General features: G+C 31.6%; 1 protein-coding gene across 5 annotated transcripts; it reads left to right on the top strand.

Moving 5' to 3' along the window:
- Positions 1-7,956: 7,956 nt before the first annotated feature.
- On the top strand, positions 7,957-20,193 carry LOC114177667 (DNA-directed RNA polymerase 1B, mitochondrial-like). Of its 5 annotated transcripts, XM_028063113.2 has the most exons (19): positions 7,959-8,778; positions 8,937-9,176; positions 9,266-9,399; positions 9,493-9,559; positions 9,715-9,773; positions 10,028-10,145; positions 10,244-10,357; positions 11,009-11,140; positions 11,252-11,668; positions 12,461-12,511; positions 12,883-12,953; positions 15,341-15,425; positions 15,665-15,817; positions 15,890-15,964; positions 17,993-18,082; positions 18,210-18,257; positions 18,585-18,699; positions 18,799-18,902; positions 19,418-20,193. In XM_028063113.2, exons 1-19 carry the CDS (start codon positions 8,080-8,082, stop codon positions 19,526-19,528), a joined length of 2,883 nt encoding a protein of 960 aa, XP_027918914.1. In that variant the 5' UTR covers positions 7,959-8,079; the 3' UTR covers positions 19,529-20,193. The 5 variants fall into 5 exon arrangements, 2 of the variants coding, with proteins under 2 accessions (XP_085527225.1, XP_027918914.1); XR_014993771.1 differs by lacking the exons at positions 18,210-18,257; positions 18,585-18,699; positions 18,799-18,902; positions 19,418-20,193 and adding exons at positions 17,476-17,706; positions 17,838-17,903 and having other exon boundaries at positions 7,958-8,778; XM_085671099.1 differs by lacking the exons at positions 18,210-18,257; positions 18,585-18,699; positions 18,799-18,902; positions 19,418-20,193 and adding an exon at positions 17,838-17,903 and having other exon boundaries at positions 7,957-8,778.
- The last annotated feature ends 404 nt before the right edge of the window (positions 20,194-20,597 follow it).

The raw sequence follows: 20,597 nt of genomic DNA, 5'->3' as shown, positions 1-20,597 counted from the left end.
ATGTTTTTAACCAAAATAAGTTCATTTAATTAATATTTTACATTGAACTTTATTTAAAATTGTTTTAAAGTTGTTAATAGAAAAAAATGTTAATAGAAAAAAATTCATAAATTAACTAGTTCATGTAACAATAAAACACATATAAATTTAAAATTTGAAAACAATTTTAAGTAAAGTTGAATGTGAAACACAATTTTAAATAAACTTAGCTATGTTAAAAATATATAATAAAAATATCAATTTGAATAAAAATATCACATTTAATAAAAATATTAGTATAACATTTATATAAAATTAATTTTTGTTTCAATTTGGAAAGGGACAAAATTGCTCATTTTTACAAATATTAGGACTAAATTGAGACAAATTAAAATAAAGGGACCAAATTGAGACTAAGGAAATGACACCTAGCATAATACTGACATGTGTCACTGTCCCTGCCACATCACTCTGACACTGCCACGTGGCACGGTGATAGCTTGACACGTGACAATATTTTGATTTTTTTTAAATTCAAAAATAAATAAATAATAAAAATAAAAATAAAAATTCAAAAAATCGAGCAACTGACACGTGACACTTCCTGTAACGGCGTCAACCTTGACTTAACGGAAAGGACAAACTTGAGACGTTTTAACAAAAAAGGGGACCAATTTGAGTACCATTTTGAGATTTTGACTCCAAAATGGGGACCAAAGGCATAATTAAACCTAGTATAAAATATTGTGAGTGTTGAAAATTTTTAGAAATTATGAAACTATGAGATATATGATAAGTAAGATAGATATGTTATATGGAAAAACTTGTTATTTTATTTTACTCATGTACTTTTGCATACATACATACATACATACATATATATAAATGTAACAGGCACTACACAAAAACATGTAAATACTGACGGTTATTTTTGTCATTTACGTTATTTTTAACCGTCGTTATTTACTCTCAGTGGTGGTCCTTTTAAGGAAATATTTTATTATTTATATATTTTTTTAAAATATATTTATATATTGTTTTATTATTTATATAAATTTAGTTTAAAAAGGCTTTTTCAAAAATTGAAAACTTTGTATTTTTCCTCTTTTATTTGCTTTCTCTCCTCTTTGTACCTCTCTTTCTCACATCTTCTTTCTATCTCGATTTTCATCATCAATCTCTCATCATTTTCAAAATCAAATTGCACTAAGACGAAATTAATGAGTTAAAGAAACATTTTAGGCCGAACAATTTCTTTTTTTTTAGTAGGTTGATTTTTTACCCTTTTTTGTTCGAACCAATATGTTTTCATCTTGTATGTGACTTTTCTACATCGTAGGAAGAAATCTATTTGTTGTAGATAATAAAAACATTATCAAATTATTGATCGAACTCTTCTTTGTGTAAATGAAGTTATTTTAGGCTTTGAAATTGTGTAAGAGAAGAATTTGTGTAAGAGAAAAACAATATTATGAATCTATTAAAGGTAAGAAAATCTAATCATTTAGAAGTAGTTAATTTTCATAAAATATTGAGTTTTAGTTTTGAGATTTAGGTTTGGGTATTCATAATTTTTTCTTTTCCTAGATAGGTGAGAGGTGACAAATTCATATTAGAAAAATTATGATAAAAAATCAAAAAAATTGATTTTTCTTTTCAAGAGGAAGACTTGCATTGGCGGACCATATTAGTGACAAAGGAGACCCTGCCCCCACCCCCAAATTTTTTTATATTTATATAACTTTAAATATATTTTTTAAATATTTAAAATATTTGATATTCTAAAAAAATTTATACATCTATATTTATATCTAATTTTTTTATTGTCCACTTTTATTTTTCAATTTTAACTTTTAAATATTTTTTAAATAAATTAATTATTTTATTAATATTATCTTTTAAGTGATCATTTGTTTAATTTAACCATTTTTTTATTTGATGGTTTATTTAAACTTCATCATTATAAATGAAAATTAATTATTATAAAACTATAAAAAATATTTATATTTAATTTTATAATATAATAATAACAATAATTATAATTTTATTATTTTTATTATCATAAAATAAATAAATACAATATTTTTATTAGTTTGTATAATAAATTTGAAATTAATTTTTCAATTCCTATTTTCATTAAAAAAATATCAAGTTCATCTTCTAATGTTTTTTAGTTTCAATTTACCGTTGATTTTTGAAAAAAATATGTAATTCTCATTAAATTTCTTGAATCAGATTAATAGTTTTTCATAAAATTGACATTGAGATTATGTCAATTACACAAACAAAGCAAATCATCTTTATTCTCAAAATTGAAGTTGAGAATAGAGATGGTTTGCTTTATTGGTGTAATTGATATAATCATAAAGTCAATTTTGATGAAAAATCCTTACTCCACTTCAATTTAACAAAAATGACCAAATTACATCAATTTATAAAAATCATGACCAAATTGAGATTAAAAAAAATCTAGAGGACCAAATTGACATTTTTGGATGAAAAAATAGACCAAAAGAGTAATTCAACAAAAAAAAATTCATCCCCAAAATATTAGTTCAAGAGGTAAGCTCCTCTAGTAATGACAATGATTATGATTCTTTGTATGATGCATTTCAACAACTACTTCATAAATCCAGTAAATTAGATGTTGCTCATAAAAAATTAAAATCTGATTTTAAGGATTTGCAAAATAAGTTTAAAAAATCTCTTAAAGAAGAAGAAATTTTGAAAAATAAAATTTCGATTTTAGAAAATAAAGAGGATGAGAATGTTGAGTGTACATCTTGCAAGAGTTACATGTTTGATTTAAATATTCTTGAAAAACAAGTGGAAGATGCAACAAAAAAATCTCCCAAGAATAAAAATTAAAGAACCGGTAGGGTATGGGTAGAAAGAGGTAAGCCTTATTCTAGGAATATAAATTGTGTAACATGTTTCTATTGTATGAAAAGGGGCACACCTCAAATAAATGTAGAATTAAACATTTTGATGTTCATAATGAAAGATATGCTTAGATTTATATTATAAAGTAACATGTCTCTAACCTTAAAAGACCCATATAAGTTTTTGGGGACCAAAATATATGTATTTTGTAGGTTAATTTCAATTTTCAAGAACAGCTTTTTCGATATCTTGGTAAGTTCTAAAATCCTTGAAAAGATTTAGGCATATTGAATATTTGTAATGTGTCTTAAACTGTGAAAAATGACCATTTTTATTGTTTTTCGAAAATCACTGTGCAAATAATCGATTATTTCAAGTCATAATTGATTATCATTATGAAATAATCGATTATTGAGGAATAATTGATTACCTTATGTTTTGGAAACTTTTGAGAAAACCTGATGAAATAATAATCAATTATCATTAGTTATAATCGATTATCATGCGAAACTGAATAAACTTAACAAATTTTGGTGAAAATAACTAAATCCACACAATTCTAAAATTGGGAGACTAAATTGGGCTATTGGACTAAAGTTTTGGAGAGAGACTAATTCCAATTTTTATTAAAAGTTGAGAGACCAAAAACATATTTAATCCAAAAATAATTTATCATAATCTAATCAAAAGTTGAGAGACATAATTATTAAAAATAGTATGATAATCAAGTTACAATTAAAAATCGACTATGAAAAACCACATAATACATTATTTATTTTTCTATATTAATAAAAAATGAATATACAAAAAGTTCATGAAATAAAAAATAGTGCTAAATGTTAAACAAATATTTCACTAAAGACAAAAGAAAATTATCTTGTTTATTTATTTAAGAATGGAAGAGAAGATATAAAAAAATGAGGACATAAATGATGAGTTTTTGTCTATCTTTTTTTAGTAACAACATGAGAAACTCAAAAGACAATGAGAGAGAAAATAAAAAATATCTTAATAATTTTATTTTTTTATATATTTGATTTTATGTTTTATTATTTATTATTGTATTTTATAAAATAAAGAAAAATACTTAATTTGATTTTCATTAATTTTCAATATAATATTACTTAATTTTAAAAAAATACATACAATTTTAAAAATTTGTATAAATTTTTTTTTTAAATATAAATAATGTAAAAAAAAATCAAAAAATTGGGGGAGGGGGTCGTACCCCGCCTGCCCCCTTCTAAACTTTGCCACTATTTCCGCATCAATATATACAAGGAAACACGTTTGACACGCAAAAAACTTTAATAATTGGATTAAAATGACTATATTTATTTGTTTTTAAAGTTTGGAGACCAAAATGTATCAAATTTTCGGACATAAACGAATCTCAAATTCCAATTTCGTGTCAAGATTCAAAAACTAAAAACACATTTAACCCATAAATAAAAACCATCTATTAGGATCCAAATTTTTTAGTATCGACATTTTCTTTTTTCAATTTTATCCTTTAATAATCACCTTTTCAAATTTAAATAATTACTCATAATAAAAAATATTATAATTTTATCATTTTAATAACTACTTTTTCTAAATTTAAATAATTATTTATAATACAAAACTATTTATATAATAAAAAAACTATACAAATTATTTATCCATACAATTATATACTATTGTATAAAAATGATTAGTATTTCTATATTTTCTTTTTCCAATTTTACTTTTATGTGACTATTTTTTTAAATTTAATAGTATTTTATTTTTTTTAAACTTGTCCATCTTCTTAAATTAATTATATAAAAATTATATATAAATAAACAAAACTATTTATAATTAAATTCTAAAAATTATTTATATTTATTTTCATAATTATAATCTTATTATTTATAGCATGTGTGTTGGTTGTGATCTAGTATGATGATTGATATTGGCATGTTTGTGAATGATTGAGTTTGGTAATTATCATTTATTATATGAGTGTTTTTGGTATGTAAAATGTTTAATGAATTTTGTATATGATATTAATTGTGAAGGAATATGAAAAAAAAGTAGGATTTGAGTCATTGATCAAATTGATACTAACTCCTATGCTTTAAAGACTCTTTTAAACCAATACTCAAAGGAGGACTACCAATTTGATCTATGAAACATGTCTTGATTTCCCAAAGACCTTAATTTGATATTGTTGATATAAGGTACAATGTCGAGCCTCACCATGGCAACGTTGAACGCTGACTTTTACGAGCCGATTAGCGTTGAGCCTCACCATGGCAACACTAAACGCTGGTTTTACGAATTGATCAGCGTTGAGCGTCACTTTTTGACGTTGAGTGCTACCAAGTTTTCAACACTGCATTTTATTGGTAAAATGAAGATTCTCACTTCGTTAACCGCTAGATTAAGCTACAATTTTGGTGAAATGTTGTATGAGCATGCAAAGTTATGATGTTTAAGGAATTTCAAGGAGGAGTTCTTGGTGGTGATGGTTGTGTTAGTATTGTTAGTGTATGCCTTAATATGGGAGAATGATTGGTGGGAGGTATCTTGAACTTTAATAACTATTCACACTCATATAAAGTAAAATAAGTTATATGGTGAGAGTGGCAGGAGGTCCTAGCCTTTAGAATTCTTCTTTGGTTATAGTTGAACGGGAGTAACCCTGTATGTGTGGTTAGATGATGACCCCTTATGGCTAGACTCTGTAGAGTTTAGCAACCTCACAGGTGCACACCTCTTATGCACCCTATATCAAATACATGTATCCGGATAATTGAGTTTAGTGTCAACTGGTTGTGTGATTATAGACATAAATATGATTTCTACCATGTTTATAGGTTGTTGGCATTATATAAATACATGTATGAGTATTTCTTTTGTACACTAGCTTAACTTATTGCGTGTTTTGTGTCTTCTTGTGTTATTCGTCTCTTTTTTTGCAGTGATCACCTCTTGGGTGGGAGCAGACGAAATTGTAGGTTTAGAGAGACACCTATGGAGGATGAAGAACTACCAGTTAGAGTGTTAGAAGGTGTTGATCAGAGATGGCAAACAAACCCGCTCCCGTGGGTATTACCCGAATTCGTCCCCATTTTGACGAGGAATCCCCGCATTGACTGGGTATGGGTATAAGTATGGGGAATCCCCGACTTTTTCAATTGGGTATGGGGATGGGTATGGGGATGTACATATCCCCGTCATAATACTCGTTCTCATTTAAATTATTAAAATATTCTCAATTAATTAAGTAACCATATATATATATATATATAATTTTTTATTTCTTCTAATTATTTGGTTTGTCATGAAACTCATTCGCATCTCAATTATATTTTTCATCTTATCATAACCTTTATGTAATTATGTTAAAATGATGTATGTGAATTAAAAAAAAATATGTCTCACATTTGAGTCTTTTTATTATTTTTTAATATTCCTATTTATTGTATATTTTTCTTTCACATGAAAATGTTTAATACTCTCAATCTAAGTATTTAGTAACACAAACCTTCCGATTACTAGGTAATATAAAAAAAATCTTTTACTTATTATTATTATTATTATTAGTTTTTGTTTCATTTGAATAACTCTTTTGTTTCACTAAAATAATTTTTGTTATTTCTCAACCATTGACTATATATGTTCATATTTGAAAAGCTTTCTTAGATCTCTAAGATATTTTCAACTTACCATACCCTTAATTATATTTTTGTTTTCCTTTGTGCGATTTCTTTCAATAGTCTCTCAAATTGTTTGTAAACATTTGTTAATTTTTTAATATTTTTATTTCTTGTTTATTTTCATTATGTAGAATACTATTTCGATATATTTTATTTAATTATTTTTTATTTTCTAACTCATTATCAATCATACTGTGATTTTTTCACTATAATTGTATAAATAACTTTTATTTACTAAAATATAAAAATTTAATGTAATTGTCATGAATATTTTTTTATCACCATCTAACATAATTGAAGTTCAAAAGATACAGAATCTATGTTAACTTTTATTATTATGATTATTATTTATTTTTTGTATCATTTTGATCAAATGATGTATTATAACTTTTATTAGTGTATAAAAAAGAGATTTATTAGAATTTAAAATATTAAAGTAAATAAACATTTAAAATATATTTTAATTTGAATATTTGTTTTTCTTTTATATTTTTAAAAAAATATTTTTAAATTTTATCAACTATGTTTCATTAATATTTGCAAATTTAATAATTGTTTTGGTTCTCATGAAATTTGATTTGGTATTATAATCTAAAATGTAAACAATTATAATTTATTTTAAAGTATTTGATATCGAAGAAACAATCATCCTTCTAGTATTGAATATTTAATAATATTGTATTTCCTTTATCATAATTTTTTATTATTTTATTAAAAATAATTAAAATTAATATTGAAGTAGTAAGAAAATGTGTATGAGTATGAGTACGAGATTATATCCGTTACGCGGTGGAGATGGGGATGAAACAAAAGTTTGATACCCGTTGAATTTGGAGATGAAGATGGGGTTAAATTTTTTTTACGGAGATGTGTATGGGATAACAAAACCCGTACCCACCCCGTTGTCATCCCTAATGTTGATGAGTTTTAGTAAGTGGTTAGTTTCTTATACAATTTATTAATTTAAAAAATGTATAGATAATATATTTTTATAATTCTATCTTTTGTAAAGACTGTATTCATATACTTTATATACTAAATTATTTATTTTGAATATTATAACAAAGTTTCTTATTTTACAAATTTTAAGATGCTAAATTGAGATGTTACGAAGTTAAAGAAAAATAAACAAAAATAAGAGATTACATAATTTTTATTTGACTTTTACTTGTATTATAGATATTTTATACTTTAATTTTAATTATATTTTAGAATTAAAAAAATGAAATGAATTAAAATAAATGAAGGTATACTGTATCACACTTTAACCCATATGCTTTTTCTTAGAAGTTAAATTATTTTGTTTAAAGTTTTACTGTCGTTATGATTAAGATCCGAGAAGGAAATGGAATAGACCGAACCGAAACCGAAACCGAAACCCGAAACCCTGGTTGAAAAGCATACCGGTAAGGGGAAGTAGGTTTTATGGAGGGTTTAGAGGCGGCTGGCTCGTGCGGCGTTTGTCTCAGATCTTTTCCCGTTAACAGAACACTATAACACTTTCGCTTCTGTTTCTCTGTCTCTTATATCCAAAATGTGGACCCAATTCGCTAAGCGAGCTTCCTCAACCTTAAGGAACAGTTTTCGTCGTTCTTCGTTATCTCCGAGAATTATCGACTCCCAAACAAGTACAAAACTAAACCCATACCCATGTCAGGGTTTCGCCAGAGTCGGGGTGAGTCGGTCCTCGTTTCTGTTTTACGAAGGTTTTTCTTCTCCGTCATTGATGATGGCGGGCAGGGGTTACGCCACGGTGGCCGAGGCCATTGAATCGACGGACACCGAAGACGATTACGATGAGGTTCAGAAACTGTTGGAGGAAATGGCGAAGGCGGAACAGAAATTAGACTGCAACAGCTACAAGTACAAGATGCTGAAGAAGAGGCAGATAAAGACGGAGACGGAGGCGTGGGAAGAAGCTGCGAGGGAGTACGAGGAGCTGTTGGAGGACATGCGCGTGCAGAAGCTTGCTCCCAATTTGCCATACATGAAGTCGCTCTTCCTTGGTTGGTTCGAGCCTCTAAGGAATGCGATTCTCGCTGATCAAGAGCTTTGTAAAGAGAGCAAGTGCCGATTGAGCCACGCGCCTTATTTCAACGAGTTGCCGGCGGACATGATGGCTGTGGTCACCATGCACAAGTTGATGGCCCTGTTGATGACGAATACGAATGGCGTGGGCACCGCCAGAGTCATCCAAGCCACTTGCCAAGTAGGAGAAGCGGTTGAGCATGAGGTATATGAATCTCTGTATGTATATATCGCTGTGTCATTGATTCAATAGGACAAGTGTGATTAATTTTGGGTTTTATTGTTCAACTTGGGCATTATTTTGTTGAATTCGTAATGTTCAAGTGTTCGTTGACTGAAATGCTACCCTTGTATGTGGATCAGGCTAGGATATACCGATTTATGTTAAGGGAGAAGAAAGCCGCCGCTGACAAATCATCTCATCTTGCTCCTGCAGTACAAAGCGAAAGAGTGATTGAAGAGGACGAGGAAACGGAAAAGAAGAAGAGCAAGCTTCGGAAAAGAGTTGCTGGTTTGATGAAAAAACAGAAGAAGCGACAAGCGATGGGAATAGTTCGGGGTCAAGATGTTTGGAAACCTTGGGGGCAAGAAGCTCAAGTAAAGGTTTGTGATGCTTGTACTTGGAAGTTGTACCTGTGAACATGGAATGTTTCTTCTGTTTTATATTGCAATGTATTTATTGTACGTTCCAGGTTGGCTCTCGACTGATTGAACTGCTAATAGAAACGGCTTACATTCAACCGCCTGCCAATCAGTTTGGAGATGGTCCACCGGATATACGCCCAGCATTTAAGCATACCCTTAAAACGCTTTCAAGCGAGATACAGTGAGATTGATAGCACTCTTTCACAATCAATATCTATACTTTTAAACGACTACTTTTTCATTCCTAAACAATCGATGCTTTCTATTTAACTAGGAAGGAAACTAGGAGATATGGTGTTATTGAATGTGATCCTCTTGTGCAAAATGGCCTTGAGAAGTCTGTAAGTAACTCTAGGGAATGCTTCTACTTGAATTCATGCCCCCTTTTCTTTAAGTAGGTTATAAGCAGAATTAGTATAGTCTTCTACTTTCATCTATACTTCATTCTTAAGTTCATAAGATTGATGCTAACATAGAAGTTTGTTTATATTGACAGGCAAGGCACGTCGTCATCCCTTACATGCCAATGTTGGTGCCACCTATTAACTGGACAGGGTACTACAATTGTTAATACATTTTGTTTTCTTATTATAGAGATTTATCTTTTCTCCCTTCATTTTATCTTTAGTTTAATTCTCTAGTGTAAAACCTACAATTTTTGATGGTATAATTTGAATCACATGAACAAGTTCAAACATCTAATTACTTTGCTGTGTGCTTTACTTTTTTTTTTTTGTGATAAGAACCTTTTGGCATGCCATTTCGATTGAGTAATAACTACATTTTGCTTATTGCAATGTCTTTTGTAGGTATGACAAAGGAGCATACTTTTTTTTGCCATCGTATGTGATGAGAATTCATGGAGCTAAGCAACAACGTGAAGCAGTTAAGAGGGCTACCAAGAGTCAACTTGAACCTGTTTTTGAGGTTTGGATATTCTTTTTAAAGTTATGTGTTCTCCTATGTCTGTTCATGAGCTGCTGTTGTTAGTCGTTGAAGTTAATTCTGGTATTGTTTTGTACTAGGCCCTTAATACTCTTGGCAATACCAAATGGAGGGTAAACAAAAGGGTTCTGTGTGTGATAGATCAAATATGGGCTAATGGAGGACGCCTGGCGGATTTGGTGGATCGTGAAGATGTGAGCATTAAATAAACCTTGTTGCTAAATTTATCTGTTGAATACCTAGATTTTCACAAAACTTGGCCCACTTTATTGGAAGTGATATTCCACTTGTGTAGCTTCCAGCACAACAGTATATACTTCTTCGAATCATGCATGATTTTTAATTTTCGTTGAATGCTAGGGTTTGATATGTATTAATGGATAAAAACATCTTAATTTTTATTTTACATCTTCCCATCAATTGAGGAGTAAGGGAAAGGAGAACATGGGGCATTAGTGGGAATATAGTTGACTGAACGTACAAATGCAGTTAGTTGTTTGTGAAAGAAGGATCCTAATTGAGGTATGGAGTTTCTACTCATTGAGACGAAATTGGGGCCTTTGGGCAGTGAGGAAGCAGTCCCCTGAAGTACTGCCATTCCCTTGGTTCACTTTTTATATTTTATTTCATCCTTCTACATTTATTCCAATCTGATGTCTTTGTGATATCAACGTCAATGGTCTCTTACCATAAATTTTGAGTACCCTTGCGGGGTTTGTATCAGTTGGTTTAAAGTTTCTATTAGATATAGATTTTAGAATGTGTAATCAAATATAACTCAAGATACAAGGGTGTTTCTACTGTTCTGACTATTGCTTTTTGATTGAATTCTCTTTTAATGTCAGGTTCCCCTCCCTGAAGAACCAGATACAGAAGATGAGGCAGAAATCCGAAAATGGAAGTGGAAAGTCAAAGCTATGAAAAAGGAGAATAATGAGAGACATTCACAGCGATGTGACATAGAACTTAAACTTGCTGTAAGAAATCTGCTACTCCTATTAAAGAGATTGGGTTATACAGCAAATACTTTCCTGGAGATGTTGCATACACTCATCATTGTTGCATTACATTGGTTTGTTTGGCTGTAGGTTGCACGAAAGATGAAGGATGAAGAAGGCTTCTATTATCCTCATAATCTTGACTTTCGAGGACGAGCTTATCCCATGCACCCATATTTGAACCATCTTGGTTCTGATTTATGCCGAGGCATACTTGAGTTTGCAGAGGGACGTCCTCTAGGGAAGTCAGGCTTGCGCTGGTTAAAAATACATATTGCAAATTTGTATGCTGGTGGTGTCGACAAGTTATCTCACAATGATCGAATAGCGTTTACTGAGAACCACCTGGATGATATATTCGATTCTGCAGACAGGCCTCTTGAAGGAAATCGCTGGTGGTTGCAAGCAGAGGATCCTTTTCAGTGCTTGGCTGCATGCATGAATCTCTCTGAAGCATTGAGAAGCCCTAATCCTGAGACTACCATTTCTCATATGCCAGTACACCAGGTACCTTGTGTGGGATGTCAGAAATTGTTATTTGGGAACAATATATATTAACTGATTTTACATTTTATATTACAAGTACAACTCAGCTGCCATTTTTAGTCGAAATTTTCATCTAAATGGAACAGTATAATCTTTTCTTTCAGAAGCAAAGTTATTAGCAGGAGGGTGAAGACATTTAAATTGGAGTTGCATCTGAATCATGTATATTCATGCAGATAGAACATAATTTTTATTTTCCTTTTGGGGAGGAAGATGGGCGGAAACATAGTCATTATTCTTGCTAATTAAGAAATGTGTCACACATCACTCAGGCAATTTATTTATTTTTAAAATATGTTTAATAAGATTATTTTTACCTATCTTGGAAGTTTGTTTGTCCTTGGTACATTTCTAAATTGAGTTGTGAATCAGTATCAATATTTACATGTAAAATTAAATTTATATTATAGTTACATTTTCTTGTTGCAAACTAGTATATATCAACATGCTGTTCATTCGATGTGTAAGAACTTGAGCTTTCATACGGCTGTACCTAGGAATACATAATTGAAAACCCTGACTACTTGTGCTTTAGTAACAAGCCCAGATAATGCAAGGTTTTCAGGTATTGAATACCTTAGTAATTTCATACTCTAACAAAGTTGGCATACTTAAACTGTATCCCAAAACTGTATTTGCTCTGACATATGCTATTTACTCACTGGAGCTTGCATGCTATGCTGAGGCTTGAAGGCCACCAGTCCATTCTTTAGTATTGCTCTCCTAATTTTAATTTTTCCTCATGCTTGCTAGGATGGTTCATGCAATGGCTTACAACACTATGCTGCACTTGGGCGAGACAAGGTATTTTGCATATGCTATTCTAGTTTGCGGTTTTTTTTTTGTGGTGGATGGGCGGTTGGGATTCTATAGGAGTTTGAGAGATGTTTAGTTGAAATGTTCCTTGTCACTATTTTTGAGATCCATGACAGTTAAATCTTGAATCGAAGATCCAATGTTTTCTATCACCAATCATTATGTTGTGAATCGTACTATTCATAAACATTTAAAAAATATAACATACAAGATATATAAACATGTAAAGTGTTATTAATAGTAATAATTACATAAAGTAGGGTAATTTTTTGTAGTTTTTGTATGACAACGTTGTCTTACTTCAGTTCCCCCTCCTTTTCAATTCTGCCTCATCCACATTTTCGCTTTTATTTTTGAAGTTGGGAGCTGCTGCAGTCAATCTTGTTTGTGGAGACCAGCCTGCTGATGTTTACTCAGGAATTGCGGCCAGGTAATTATCACCAATGTTTCTAAAACTGCACTTGTCATTGAACATATAAAAGAAGTAGTTCATTGTTTGTTGGTCGAACTATGTTGAAAATTAGAATATAATACTTTGCATTTGTTAAAGTTGTTGTTTATAATTTGTTCTACGGCTTTAATGAAGCTGTCTTTTAGCTATATCTAGCTTAAGGATTAAAGGTCATTGGCTGTGTAGCCTTTTTCCTCTAATTGTTCTTCACTTCATCTTACCTTTTTCATATATATATATATATATATATATAAATACATCAGCTGAGGCAAAGCTTACTGATTTTTTTCTATCTGAGCGGGTAAGATCCTGCTGTTGTCTTCTTTTGCTGATTCAACACTGGTTGCCAATGTCAGCCGACCAAATCATCTTTTAATGGCGAACTCAGAGATGGGTGTACCTGGAGGAGTGCAACCCAACCTAAGAAGTCACGTGGCCTAATACTTAGGCACACTTCATCGATCAATTATCATTGATGTGCAGCTTGCATGTTGGAGTCTTGTCATACCACGTCCAACAGCTTTGTTGGCTTCTTTTGGGCACATTTCTGCCTTGGTTCTTAATTTTGACCTACTTGAAGATGTTGGGCACGATTTCTCCCTAAAGTAGTGCGTTGAGTGCCCTTAATATGGTCTTCTCAAGTCATGTTTTCCCTTTTTTTGATACTCCTATAATGCAACTGCAAAACTGAATTGGAATAATTAGTTGTTTGGTCTGGCTTAGTGGAGTTGTGGTTCCTTGGTCAAACCATTATAATCTGGAGAAGGAAGTCAGTGCTATTCACTAAAAACAAATCTCAACAGCAATGTCTTGACTTCCAACTATGCTAGTGAGATTCTAGCCATAAAGACGGATACAAATGTTATTCTCTGACTACCACAAGTATTATATGTCCGTTGATGCCAATGAAATATGAATACTGTGACACTAGCAAATAATGTAGGGGACGACGGCACAAATATGCCACAAATATGCTCACACAAATATATTTAACATCTTTATGAATTTTTTACATTGGTAATCAAGATTTATATATTCAAAATATTCTAAAGAAGAGCTAGTCAAGCATAATAGTTTGAACACATTGTTGCCCAACAAAAAAGGGATCTAATTCATCTATCTAAAATTAGGAAAGTGAAAAGAGGATTTATTAAGCTCGGCAAGAGGCTGTGGGTATTGTTTGGTTGCAGTAAATCAGAAAAGAAAATCAAACTCCTAATATCGTTTAGAAAGTTGACAAGTTGACACATTCTTGTGGTCTTCCTTGACAAGTTGGAGATACACATTGGATATAAACAACACATGCCTCAACAAGTTGCGACGTGGCAGTGTGGTGATGATTGGTAGAGGACTGTGAGGCAGGTCAGCCAGGCACACGACGGTTGTGGATATTGTTTGCCCTGTATGGTAGAGTGGAGCAGAAATGGGAAACTGTGAAATCCAAATACCAGACAGAAAAATATAGGCAATTTTTTTTCTCTTGTACATCTAGTTAAATTTGGTTTTGGTCTTTTGTACTTTTGGATTGATGAGTTGGTCTTCAATTAAAAAAAAATACATGAATGTAGTCTTTCCTCCCTCCAACTATTTGATAGTCAAAATCCGCTGCCGGATGATGTTAAATTTAAGCACATTGAGAGACTAAATTCCTATATTCTCAGCTGTTAAAGGACTCGTTCATCAATTTAAAAGTTTAGGGATCAAAACCAAGTTCAACAGAAAGTACCAGGACAAAACTCATTTTCCCTATTGAATGTTATGTGCTGTATGCCCTCACATTCATAAATACAAAAGAATCAATCTAAAGCCTTAATTTGTAGTAACGAATAATGTAGTAAATTTGCTTTCTATTGCCATTTTGTGTCATCTAATTAAGAGAGTTTGGGTTCTTTCTGCACCACCACGTTTTTTTTAATCACAATTGTAGGTTGTCTGTATTTCTATAACCAATTGGATTTTCACAGTCCACCACGCTTTGCATCTCTGGTGCCTATGCGGGTTGTCTGTGTACTAGCCCTATGACTAATCCCAGATGAATACTGCAATGTTGAAATTCCTCACTTTCAACGTAGGAGTTGAGTCTCATACCTTCTTGCTATTCAATCCTAGTATTTTTCTACCATGGATTGGTATCTAAGTAATAACGAAAACTTTAAGAGAAAATGCTACTCGCCTTTTCATTTTCTCTTTAATTATTTGATTCCATTCTATAGGTTCGTTGTAGTATTTACCCCACACGTGCCTGAGGAGACTGTATTAAATTATCACTACTGTTTTGTTTATTCCTCTATCTATGGATACTCTCTAAATTTATTTGCTGTTGGAAAGAAGTTTATGACATCTTTGTCTCTGGCAATATGGTGCAGAGTACTTGAAATCATGAAAAGGGATGCAGAGAAAGATCCCCAAACTAATCCAAATGCATTACATGCTAGGCGCTTAATCAGCCAGGTTTCTTTTAATTGGAAGTTTCAAACAGTTATTTTTCTTTTTGGAATGTTTTCCTCTCGAATATTTGAAGATGGATTGATATGAGCTTGTAGACCTATTATTATTAAAAACATTGTTGTTGACTAATCTGACATTACAAGTGGCTTTTATATTTTTTCTTTATAATGTAATATGAAAGGAAATACAATTTTTCCAGCCTTGAACTTACATACATTAAACACGATCATAATTAACATTAGGTGGACCGAAAGTTGGTAAAGCAAACAGTGATGACATCCGTCTATGGAGTGACTTACATTGGGGCCAGGGACCAGATAAAGAGGAGGTTAAAGGAGCGTTGTGCCATTGAGGATGATATAGAGCTGTTTACTGCTGCTTGCTATGCTGCCAAAGTATGAAAATTAACATTTCTAAATCTATTCTATTATTTATTTTACTTTTACTTATTAGTCATTGTTTTGTAGACCACTCTCACCGCCTTAGAAGAGATGTTTGAGGCTGCAAGGAGTATTATGGATTGGCTTGGTGATTGTGCAAAGGTATGTACCTCTCTGGATTGAACACATAGGAAAGTGGTCCACAATAATAGATTATGCAAAACATGCCAAAACTAATCATAGGTGAAATGAAATGGCTTGGCAAAGTGCTATTTTTAAAACAATATTACATAATTTGTCTAACTCTTACTCTCCCCCTTAACCTAAAACTTACTATATATATAATAATAGAAATAAAAAAAATAAACTGCAATAAGTTTAAAAATTGTAAATAATTTAATAATAATAATAAATTATTTATGTATTAATTAAAAAGAAATAAATATTACTAATCAATAGATATGTTTTTATATAATACATCCTTATGTAAAAATGTAAAAAGAATATTTATATCTGTGTGTGCACGAGTGTCTAGTTTATGAAAGATTATTTTTTCAATTTTTGTCTTCTTTTTTTATATCTGATGGTAAAAAAATAGTTCCAAATTGGAACCATTATAGTAAAAGAAAATGAAAGACGAGGAGGAAGATTAATTTATTCCAATGTTACTGAAAGATTAACACTCTGAGAGAGTTACTTCTCATCTTCACTCTTTTTTATCTAATGTTGAAAGAATGAGTTACTCTTTAGAACCATTATACTAAAAAAAATAACGAAGAGAATGCAGATTAGTTTTTTTAGAGTTAAATCTTGGAGTAACTTGATCCATATTCTCTGCATATATGTTTAAAGTTATTATCCGCAATTCTGATATAAGTAAAAGGGCTAAACCTGGAGAACAATTTGTCAGTAGCTCCAAAATTAATCCATATGTGGCTTTAGAATCTCTTTAGGTACTAAGAAGAGCATCGTAAAAAGAAATACCATTTTGGGATAGAGATGATATTGGATTAATTGACATTTTGGTTGAGAAGAACTGATGTAAGTGCTCCAATTGTTCCTTGGTGAAAGAGGGTAACTTGGAGTTATCTTCTGCTCCATGTTTCCTCTATTGGGGGCTTGAAGTGTCCTACCACCTAAATTTTGTTTTACTGTTGGGTGGCTTGCCATATATTTTTCGGCAAGTATCCTTTGCATTTCATGGATTTCTTCAATGATCATCCAAATATTACTTCACAGATTGAGCCCGTTCAATGTAGTTTCTTCCATTTAGTTTCTGGATTATAACTTGTAAACTGGACTCTGAGGACAAAGCATGATACCGGTAGTGTCGAAGCCGTTTTGACCCCTCTAGAAGTTACATAGGCAGAGATGGATAGGAGAGGTCCAAATATGTTTACAAAATAATGTTAGATGGGATAGGGAAAAAGTAAAAGCAAATAAGGTAAACTCAAATCTAAATTATTCCTTGATCTTAACTACCTGAATCTTCTATAATCCTTATTTGAAATTTAAATTTAAAGTAAAGTTCATACAGTTGTAAAGTTACATGAACCTAAACTTTTAATGCAGCACATCCCAGTGTAGTTACCAACAATCACCTGGCATTTTGACATCAGTTAGCCGAAACTTCTGTTATATAATTTTTTACAAGAGATCTTTAATAATTGCAGTATTTTTTGGAATGGAGATGGAATATTCCAAGGATGGTATCATAATTTTCTACGGAAAGTATACGATGGGAATCCTTAAGGAATCAGTTCTGTAATCTGTAATATGCCAAGCCTGTTGACGCCCCTATGAATTCAGGTGTCAAGGTTTTCTGAAATTAGGTGACATTTCCAACTGTAAATTCAAATAATCAGCTGGAATATGTATTCTTTAAGTCATTGAGATGTCTTAAGGTAAGTTTTATGTGACAAGTGTGGTCATATATTTTATATGCTCCATATTGCGTGGGACTTTTAGAATGTATTTGTTGTTAGGGTAACTGCAAATCCTTGTATTTATTATTGAGTTTTGTTTCGTAATATAGGCACAGATTTTTCAACATGCCCTTTTTTCTCTCCAAAAGTGCTATTGAACATGTTATTCAAGAATTGTATGTGGCTATTCCAATACTATGTTCCCATGCTTTTACCTGTTTACATCTCAATCGTCTTAATGATTTAAATTTCGAACATGGAATAGGTGATTGCTTCCAATAACCAAGCTGTCCGGTGGATCACTCCCCTTGGTCTACCTGTAGTCCAACCCTATCGACAATTAGGAAGGCATCTTGTAATTTCTTAACTGTTGGCCTATTTTCTTATTTTCCATTGTCTCTTTTTTCTTCCTCTACTAGTCAAATAAATCAGAAGTTGACACATTTCTTGTCACTAATGTGGTAATTGGATATGATGTATAGATCAAAACTTCCCTTCAGATATTGACATTACAACGGGAGACTGACAAGGTAAGCATTGATTTGATTGAAATTGACCAACCATATATGTAGACTTGTGTTTGGAAGTACTTTTTCCTATTTGAATGTCACAATTTCATGCTGAATAAGATCCTATATTTGTAAGATACTTGACACATCACCATATCAACTTGTAGTTTATGTTCTGAAGGGCTTAGTTAAACTATCTAATTTGTGTTCCTATTGTTGTCTGTATTACTTTGTTATTGTGTTGGTATTACTTGTCGAAACCTGCAATGCCCTTGGGGCAATATGGAAGGTGTCTTTCCCTAAGCATGCTATTGTGAAGCTAATAGAATATCCACACTAATGTTACAGGTCATGGTTAAAAGGCAGAGAACAGCTTTTCCCCCAAATTTTGTTCATTCTCTTGATGGTTCTCACATGATGATGACTGCAGTTGCTTGTAAAAAAGCGGGCTTAAACTTTGCAGGTGCTCAGTGGTTTATATAAAAAACATAGACAGTCTTAGGTGAATGCAATTTGACTATCCATTAGGAATTTAAATTTGTAAACCAATGCTTAATTGCAGGGGTTCATGATTCATACTGGACTCATGCATGTGATGTTGATGAAATGAACAAGATACTCAGGGAAAAGTTTGTTGAACTCTACGACGCTCCAATACTGGAAAATGTAAAGTATTTTGTATTTGTATTTTGTATTTTGTATCTTTAACTATTTGGGCTCTTTGATTGGGTTGAGCTTGCCTTGTAAGTTGGTTACTTAGATGTTAGATTGCCAAGCATGAAGCATTTTCTCCAAATCAATCCATTCTGACTTAATCCTTTCCTTTCATACTGTTAACTTTTGGTAAATGCTTTTCTGATGTCATTCAACCCACTCAAACTTTGTTTTTATGGCTTCTTTTCCTTTGCAAAAGTGAATTACGTAGTGGATTGTAATAATGTGAAGCTAACCATTTGCTTATGAAGCCTTTTGATGCATCTTGTAACTATTCATGGTTTATCTTGGATCATCATCTTCTACTTGACCAAATCAATCAACGTACCAGACTCAATTTTTTGGTATCTTTGGATGCATGTTACTTTTGGAGTTATTATTTGACATATTTTGCTTACAAGTAAACTCGTCATTGCATACCAAATAACTTGATTGTTTAACAGTTCATTGTTTACTTGTAAATGCAGTTGTCGGAGAGCTTCCAAAAGAATTTTCCCACATTGAACTTTCCTCCCTTACCAGAACGAGGAGACTTTGATCTTCGAGAGGTTTTGGAGTCTACCTATTTTTTTAACTAGACTCTCAGAAACTCGGGTTACTTATCTAGTCCCACCTTTTCCTGTGGTCCTGGGAGGCAATTCTAATCGATGAAATTGGTATATATACATGCATGGGATTGTGAAAGCCTCAATGACAACCGTCATGGAGAAAAAAGAATTGTGTTGTACTTGTTTTATTTATACATATTCTTTCGAAGAGGCATATTTCCTTGACGAGATGTCCCATAGTTGGTACTCTAGTTGTCTTCCAAATGGGCTATGTATACAAAAGGAATGAGGTGATCTAACATGGGTTTGTCATGAAAGAAAGGTTTTGTAAATTCAGGATATGTTGATGTGGAGTGTCAAAAGAAGAAGCATCTGTTTTAGTTGGTGGTTGATGTGACAGACAAATGAAGGATTGGAGCACTGGTAATAAGTTCTGGTGACTTCTCAGATCTGGATGCTGCAATCTGCTGGATGCTACAGATCTGCTGGCTTTCCCTCTTACGGAACAGGCGAAATCAAAGTTATTGGCAAGATCCACTGTTCTGCTGCTTTTATACATTTCGTATTTTGTTTCATTCTTTGTTCTTATATTGGTTTTTCCATTTTTTGAATTGAATATATGTAAAGTAAATAAATACCAAAATAACAAACACTTACGGTTTCAAATTTTATATGGATATATGCTTTTTTTTTTCTTTCGTGTACCTCTCGATTTGTGGTGTAAAATGTAATTTGATCACTAATGATAGAAAGGTTTCTAAATAATATTTCATGCAAGTTTAATATTTTTTCGTCATGCATTAAAGTCAATTTGTTAATAAAAACTTACAGAAAAGCTGATTTGAATTTTTAAATGTTATGGGAACATGCTTTTGACAGGTAGAATATGGTGTGTTAATTTGAAAGTTGTCAAAAATTTGGACAAAAATCTCCGCTTCTCATTTATTTTCACATGATTCTCCACGTGTGTGACGGGTGGTGTGAGAATTTTTTTCAAAAAGACTAAATCTAATCAATTATTTTCTTAATAATTACTAATTTGTATTGTCCATTTTAGGTACATATAACATAGTTTGTATTAATCTTAACCTAACTTTTT

The sequence above is a fragment of the Vigna unguiculata genome, chromosome 3, assembly GCF_037176805.1.
Source record: "Vigna unguiculata cultivar grain cowpea cultivar isolate G323 ecotype 2 chromosome 3, ASM3717680v1, whole genome shotgun sequence".
NCBI classification, from domain to species: domain Eukaryota; kingdom Viridiplantae; phylum Streptophyta; class Magnoliopsida; order Fabales; family Fabaceae; genus Vigna; species Vigna unguiculata.
This window is presented reverse-complemented; position numbering and strand designations above follow the sequence as displayed.